This window comes from Tinamus guttatus, unplaced genomic scaffold, assembly GCF_059628265.1.
Source record: "Tinamus guttatus ecotype Peru unplaced genomic scaffold, ASM5962826v1 Tinamus_guttatus_pri_ptg001180l, whole genome shotgun sequence".
Taxonomy (NCBI): domain Eukaryota; kingdom Metazoa; phylum Chordata; class Aves; order Tinamiformes; family Tinamidae; genus Tinamus; species Tinamus guttatus.
The window spans coordinates 1-8,458 of record NW_028289714.1 but is presented as its reverse complement, the minus strand read 5'-3'; the positions used below and the strand labels follow the sequence as shown (position 1 = coordinate 8,458).

Below are 8,458 nucleotides of genomic sequence, written 5' to 3'. Positions count from 1 at the left end.
TGGAAGTCACCTTCTGCATCCTCCTTGTGAAGATGTGGTGGCACTACCTGATTTGAAAGTGATTTAAGCCATAAACAGGAGAGCCCTGTGCTGGTATCTGAGAAAACGTGTTAAAATAAAGAACTGTAGCTGCCTCACTACAATCACCCTCTGTGTTCAATGGTAGAAGCCACTAAGGAAATTATATAATGGCACATCCTGTATGTGACAACTTAAGAACAAGAACTTATAATGTATTGTGAGATCCGGGACTATATTAAAAATATAGTTTCAACTTCAATCCTCATTTCACAACTGATCCTTTAAATCACATCCTCCAACACTGGGAATGGTTTGGCCTGTGTTTAAAAGTTCAGTTCCTTGGCTTGTTGTGTATCTAGTTTATTTTAAAGATTTTCTAAGCATTTTAAAAGATTTTCTAAGCTTTTTTTTCTTTCTTTCTTTTTCTTTTTTTTCTTGTTCTAATTTGCAGCACTACTTTACTGTTCTTTTTGGCCATGAAGGGCAGAAGCCACTGGAGCTCCGCTGTGAGGATGAAGTTGATGGAGATGAATGGGTGGAAGCTATTCACCAAGCTAGGTATGCACTATGGTCATTTATGCTCAGCTCCATTTTATTGTTAATAATAATTTGAAAGTCTAAATTCACTCTCTAACAAGTAACATACTTGTACAATGCATTAGGTAGATACTGTTTGTAATCCAGAGATCTGCCATTGAAAAAATGCCTTTATCAGTTCTGTTTGTAACACTGTTTTACCATTCACAAATGATTATGTTCTCCTGAAATTTCTTCAAGAAACTGTTACTGGAAACAGAATTGCTAGGATTAGTTCTCTTTTAAAGGAAGAATGTGTTAAAAGAAATAAATCACCTGCCACTAAAATGAGTAAGTGGATGTTTCTTTGTATAGAAATGAATATAAGAAGGAGGTAAAACCATAATTATGATAAAATGCCACAAATTAAATTCTATCTCTAAACTGTTTTTCTGAGTAATATTTGATATTAAAACGGTAAATATTGTAAATAAGGGCATGATAGGACTTCAGCAGTGTAGTACTCCTTCATGAAGGAAAGGTTGAAGTGCTGGGTAGGGGTAGGCTTACAGTATAATGTCAACAGAAATCATATAGCCCAAGCTTTGGAAAAGACGTAGCAGAGGCAAATGTCTTGCCTGAAATGTGGTTCCTCCAGCCTCCTCTCCTGTCTCTAACCTCAGCTCATCTGCACTGCCATGGTAACGTGCAAGGAAAGAGGCAGTTTCTGAGTTGCCTAGGACCTGAGCCATGTTAACAGAAGTGATTTTGCCTTATAATTAAAAGCGAGCAATACCAGCTAGTAGTTTTTACTTTAGATTATCTGAAATTGCGCCTTGAAGCTCTAAACCTTCTGTTCCTGAGATTCGGTCTTTGTATTCCTACCTTCTTCTGGGTAAAGGTGTCTAGAGCAGGTCACATCTTCTTTTGGGAAACTGGTTGCATCCTTTCTTGTGTTCTGGTATTAGATCAGCCACATTTTGTGGATTTCATTTTGTGTGAGATGAATAATTAGTTACTTAAATGTTGAGTCTTTTATTAAAGATAGATCAAAGAAATGAAAATAATAGTTTTGGACTATTGCATAAGATTTTTCTTATGACTCAGTAAAACTTCAATTTTGTCCCAGAGACTAAATTTTGCCTGTACCCCCAATTTGGACTTTTGTTGACTGAGTTGGTCTGTATTCTTGGTGTATTGTTGAAATTTTAAGAACTTTGATGTCATTGTTCATTTGAGGCATAATGCAACCCTGACCCTGCTCTCAGGTTTTTGGGTTCTCCTACTAAGTGACTATTTGTCTAGTATTTTAAAGATACTTTTTTTCACATCTCAGATACCTTTGAGTAAAAAAATTCCAGAGGATGTTGGGAGCATTCCCCCAGTGCTTAAATTGGAAATAGTCCTGAGAACATCTTGTTCTGTGTGAATATGTTGGAGTTCGTGAAGCGTAATGCTTTCTGGAGGATCTCATCTTTATGAGTAGCTCTGGTAATCTATGTTTTATCTGAGACAAAGTAGTTGAGGGTGGCTTCTCTTCGAGGGTTTGGAGGGGAGGTAGTTGTTGTCTTTTGTTTTTGCCAATTGGCGTATCCAATATATATATACATATATTCTTTTGCCAAAGATGTGTTTAAAACCATCAAAATCTATTCCATGTTCTATTTAATCTGAAAATTACATATTTGAAAATCAACCTCTGGATTCCCACTGGGGATTGTGTCCCATTCTAGTAAATAGATGTTTTATTTGGCTGCAGGTTCATAGTTAGAGCATTTCTGTTGTAGCCTTGTCCGTGCCTCCCCAGAAGATTTCACCGCGGATGGGATGCTGCTGCTAGTCATGTGGAAGTGCTGTGTGTGCTCTTGGGGAGCCCACAGGCTCTTGTTTGCTGAATCAGTGACTGCATTCCCCTCCATCAGGACCCCTCTTCTCCACTGGAGACTTTGTTTGGCTCTCAATTTGCTCTGGGATTTGTAATTCAATATATTCTTGTGAGACTGCATTATGAGCTTCGCACATCTCCCTACTTTGCAGGCTTTCCCATGTTACTTGAATTCTCTGTGTTTTGAATTCTCAGTAATATCCAGAGCGGCAGAATAAGACTTAGTTCTTAGGCCTTTTTGGATTAGTAGGCTCGCTCTTGGCAAATCCAAATTCCTCAGTCAGTGGCTGGAGATGCAGCTTTGGACTTTTGTTCCAGACTCGGTCTCAAGAACTCTGTTTCACTCCCAATATCCTGAGGCTAACTTTTCACCTTCTCTTACAAATCATTCTGTGGTTTCATGATTATTTTTTGGAAACAATTGAAAAAATCTGTATCTGTTTCAGATTTTTTACACTGGTGCAGTACTAAATAAATACCTTAGCCTTCTCTTTTTTACTTTTACTTACTGGAAAGTCTTAAGTGGCTCCATCTTGTAATTTCATGTATGCTTTAGATCTGCATGATCCAACATTGCTGCTGAAAGAAAAAGCTGCCATTCTCTTAAGTCAGCCATTTATTCCCACACCTTTACCACCCCTTTCCACAGGCCGGCACAAGTGTGAACCTAACTGGGAAATTGAATTGCCTTAAAATGTTTTATATTTTGTTCATTTTTTGTCGTTTCATTTAATGCATCTCGGTTCTCCGGGTCTTTTCACTGCACATCCACGCTGCACAGGGGAAGGGTAACACATGGTGGGATGTGGGAGAGCACTGTGTGAGAGAGAAAGATGGGAGTGCAGCACTCAGCTGTCCAAAGCATATGTGAAACTACTGCCCTCTAACTTTGCAAAAAGCAGCTTGCCCTTCAGTTTGGGGAAATGTAGGGAATTTTCTTACATGAAAATCTTTCATGTAAGATTTTAGTAGGCAGTTACAAAGCCAATATGTTATCTTGGGGCTGCCTGGGAGCTGGGAGCAAGCGCCCTGCTGCTGAGGACTTGCTAATAAAGAGAATATATGCTAGAGTAGCCACAATTTTGTGGTTTCCAGTTGGCTAGGAATAGGCCCAAGAGAACTTGATTAATACTCATATCGTGAAAAAAGCAAGCCTTTATCTGCCATCAAAATCATGTTCAACTTAGGTACATCTTGGTACAAAGCACTGGGGTTGCTGAATCTGTTAGCCCGGTAGCAGTGAGGTCGCTTCTCCCTTCACACAGGTCAAACCAGGAATGGGATGTGTAGTCCTGACAGACACATGAGCAAGCAGATATATTCAACTTGTGTACCTGTACACAAAGAACTGGCCATGGTATTAATCTGTTTGGACAAAATTGCTCAGTACTTGCTCAGACACAAACAGCATCATTGGCATTGACCTTTCCCCTCAGGATGAAGGTCAGTTAATTCCAAATGCATATGTTCAATGTTAGTCACACCAGTAAATGGCCTAGGCTGTCTAGACTCTGGCTTCTTGATCTTCAAGGTTGCCTAATGCACAGAACCACACAAGCCCCTGGGGCACACGGCCTTGCTGCAGGTGCTGATGCTCGGACATCCCTTGAAAATTAATAATCTCCTTTATTTGAAAATGGGTGCCATTCTTCTAATATGGTGCTCCTCACTGGTCTGATTGTGGCATATAACTGCACTGGAGATACTGTCCCTTTTAAGGGAAATATATTTGAATGACAAGCTGCTAGGAAAAAGCTTAAAAAAAAGGGCTACTAACAGTTTCTGTTATTAAGTATAAGATACAATTTATTGGAGCAATCTCAAACTGCCCTAAATGCCAAAATAAGTAATAGCAAACCAAAATACAAAAAAGACAGTGTTGAGAGTTAGAATGGGGTTTCTTGCATAAAGAGATCTGACAGCTAAAGAGTTAGAAATAGTTTTGGTTAAGAGTCAGATGTTGGTAAACAGAAAGGGGAAATGCAGCTCTTAATGAAATGTAAATAAAATTGAATGAATAAAGTTTTTGGCTTAGCCTGGGAATGTATAAAATAAAAACAGTGATCTGGGATGGAGCAACTCTTTTGACTAAAAAGAGAATATTGACAACTTTATAGGTTTGGATGGTTTATGAAAAAGCTATTTATCATATATTAAAGAAAACACAATTTTGAACATTTCTTTTACTTGTCATTGACATAATGTTTATTCTGTCAATATTTGGTAAGTCATTTGCTATTTTTACTACCTTAACTGTTTTTCATTTCAGTTACTCAGATATTCTGATTGAAAGGGAGGTGTTAATGCAGAAGTACATTCATCTTGTCCAAATTGTGGAGACTGAAAAGATTGCAGCCAATCAACTTCGACATCAACTTGAAGATCAAGACACGGAAATTGAAAGACTTAAATCAGAGGTATGTGCCAGAGTCATCGAGCAGTTGCATTTTAATGTTTTTCTGTGTATATTGCAGTTGTTGCCTATATTGCTGTAATATTTGAGGAAAATAACAGCACCCGTTCAGAAAAGCTGTAAGATTTCTCCCAGGAACATTTGGCCAGATGGTTTTCTTAAAAGTATTGGTGACTGTTCAGTTTACTGGATTACATCACTGCGAGAGAATTGAGATGACATATTGCTTTGCAGTGTGGATACAGTTATTTCCTACCTGTCTTCACACACAGATTTTAAAGCATTTGTTTGGCCCCTGATACAATCCTTGGTATTGTAGAGTATTTCACTGAAAGTTAAATATTTTGTTGCATTTCTGACCTGTTAGGGTCTGAAAGGCATAGTTGGCTCTGAAAGGAGAACCAGCTCTCTTCTTGTTCTTCATCCAAATTAAGATATTTATTGGTTTGGAGAAAACTCTGCCTCTGCGACCAAATACATGCTTATCATTCCATGCAGTTTAGTGGGCTCTAAGAACAGCTCTCAAAGAAGGAGGTGTTTTTTTCTGTTTGTTCTGTAACTGTTTCAACTTGGAAGGGCATTTAATGGCTTGTTATTTTTGTCAGATCGTAGCTCTCAATAAAACAAAAGAACGAATGCGACCTTATCAAGGCAATCAGGAAGATGAGGATCCAGATATTAAAAAGATTAAAAAGGTAAACCTGCTATATTCTGTGCATTAAAGGGGAAAGCTGGGACAGGCAATGTACTAGTATGTTTTAATTGGTCGAATTTTGTCTTCAATCATTTTTCTGTTAAGTACACTGGAATATCAAATTCTTTTTGCCTTATACCTGCTTAAACCACTAAAATTGCATCAGACCTATTTATTCTATAGTATATTTGGTATTTAAACAGTCATCTTTACTTGCAATGTATATATATTCACCTTTTTTTAATGCAGCTTGCATATTGCCTTCAATTGCTTGTAAACGTTGAAACTAAGCCATGAATTATTTGCTGTTAGAACCAAGGGTATAATGACTTTATTCTATTTCTCATAAAAAAAAAATTTAAAAGCTTAAGAGAGTGACTTATGTCCTGACAGTGCAGCTGGAATGCAAATATTGAAAATGCAGAGAGTAGCAGTATTTTTGGTTGTCCTTTAGTATGTTTGATAATGATTGTTCTAGGATTATGTGGCCAATGTTGAAATAATAGGGGAAGAGTCTAATCTGCACTGTGTTTACATGTGCAACTTTGGGAAATATTGCTTTGGACTGGAGCTAACTACCTTCCAGAACCCAGAATTGTGCCCACAGCTAGCTCCTACAGATCCTAACGAATAGTCATAAATGGAAGTCCTGCTTGAAGAGGTGCTCTTGTCCTCATAGTGCTGAAGCTCTTCAATTTTATGGTAGCCTCTGTGTTATGTGAATTGAGTTTCACTTACCTTACCTGGGTGTCACTGGGCCCATTTTTATAATGGTTTGTTTAGAATCACGTTCCCCGTGGGATTTTTCATGTCTCTTTCAAGATGAATGATTTGTACATCATTGTCCCGATCTTGTGTCGGGGGAGGTTTCGATACGATCCCAAGAACGAGATTAAGATACAAACAAGGTCAAATGCCGTACAGCCTTGTAAGCTTTATTCTCATAAGCGCAATAGGACAGAGAGAAAAAGAAAAAGGAAAAAAGAAAGATAAGCAAGCAAGCGAGAGAGAGAGAGATGCAGCAGGATTATAGTTACCACCACCACGAGTCCAGCGAAGTGTCGTTGGCTCTGCTTCGGGGCAGGCACAGGTGCCTCGGTGCAGGTGATGTCCCGCACGCACCTTGGTGCAAGTGATGCTCCACACACCTCGATGCAGGCGGTGTCCCAGGAAAGAAGCCGTGCACATCAGCAGAAACCGCACACACCTGCGAAGAAGCCACCACGCGCCCCCCACTCCAGGGGGCGGATACACAGTCCTTTTATGTCCCTGCTCTTGCAGAGTCTGCCGCCCTTCTCTGCGTGCTCTGCTGCTCCTCTTCCCCCAACTCAAGTGCCAGCGCCGCTCCATAGACACTGCTGGGCATTGTTTGGGCCTCGTGCTAATCTCACAGTCCTCCCAGAGGTGGGGTGCCAAGGTCAAGAAGCAGATAATTGTGGGGAGACGAAACACCTGGAGCTGACATCATAGTCTTCCCAGAGCCAAGGCCAAAGAGTCATTAATTGTATGGAGATAAGACACCTCGAGCTGATAGACGCGATGCTTAGGTCAAGAAGTCCTAAATGTTATGGCAACAATATCAAGACAAAAGACAATTCAAAAAAGTCTCTTAAACTGTTCTACTAGATGTACTGGTAGAGTAGACATACTCTAGTTTTCTGTGGCCAGAACTAGACCCCTTCTGTAATCTTCAACCCAGGTTTAACTTGAATGGATATTACGCTTGAGTACATTTACTATTACTTAGAGATACCTTTTAAAAAGAGCAAAAATATGTCTTTTCTGAAAAATAGCACCCCTGGCCCAGGTGTCTGACACTAGGCAGTGGAGCTCTAAGTATGCATGCTAAATGATATCTGCAAAGAACAGAAAGCAAGCAGAGTTTAACAGCTATTTCAGAGTTACATCAGCACCAATATGAAAACACCATGAGATGTCATATTGGCACAATAAGTTTGAGGCGGGGATAGAAGATGAGAAATGTTTAATGGGAAGTGTAAGGAGTTTAAAAAAATGCATTGTGTGCACAGTGGTTGTATTGAAAGGGAAAATAAATGCAAAGATACCGCATTTGAGCTTGCAACAGGAGGGGCCTTGATATGTGTATTTTTCTAGCATCTTTTCTGACAGTAGATACTAGCAAATGCTTGGGGAGCTACTGTTAATTAAAAATCTGAAAAAAAAGCAGGCAGTAAGCATACTGGTCAACAAGCTTATTTATTTTTAATAAACACATTTTATTTAAAAGATCATTTTCTCAGTGGAAAGCTTGTCATAAGTCATGTATTTTTTTTTCTCATTCTTCATTTCTATTTGGTCATTTTAGGTTCAGAGCTTTATGCGAGGCTGGTTATGCAGAAGAAAATGGAAGACTATTGTCCAAGATTATATTTGTTCTCCTCACGCAGAAAGTATGAGAAAAAGGAACCAGATAGTTTTTAACATGGTTGAGGCTGAATCTGAATATGTGCATCAGCTTTATGTTCTTGTGAACTGTTTTCTGAGGCCCTTAAGAATGGCTGCAAGTTCAAAGAAGCCACCTATCCGTCATGATGATGTTAGTAGCATTTTCCTTAACAGGTATCTGACTTTTTGTCTACTTTTTTTCATTTTTCCTTTTTCCATGCCTGTTCTCATTCTGCTTTAGTTTAGTAAAGTTTGGCATCTGCTTTTTTGTTCTGACATAAATGATATCAGTGAGGCAAGCCATGTTTCCTTGGATAAAAGGTGAGGTGCAGTCTGTGATGCTGTTCAAAGCCAATTTTTGCATCTTTACATTCTACGTCCCTTATTGCAGGAAGGAAGGACAAATCATGCCTAATAAGGCATTGTTCTCAATTTTCTTATCACCTTTTCTATTTCCTCTTCTCTTAGGAGAGCAAAAATAGACATAGTGGCCTCATGATCTTGATAAGAACCTGTGATGAAT

General features: G+C 39.0%; 1 protein-coding gene across 1 annotated transcript; it reads left to right on the top strand.

The window, feature by feature from the left end:
- Window positions 1-470: 470 nt before the first annotated feature.
- Window positions 471-8,109, top strand: LOC148590645 (ras-specific guanine nucleotide-releasing factor 2-like; the record flags this gene model as incomplete). Its single annotated transcript, XM_088538797.1, has 4 exons — window positions 471-579; window positions 4,692-4,839; window positions 5,441-5,530; window positions 7,856-8,109. Coding segments are annotated over exons 2-4 (458 nt in total), but the record flags the coding sequence as incomplete, so codon positions are not given.
- Window positions 8,110-8,458: the final 349 nt, after the last annotated feature.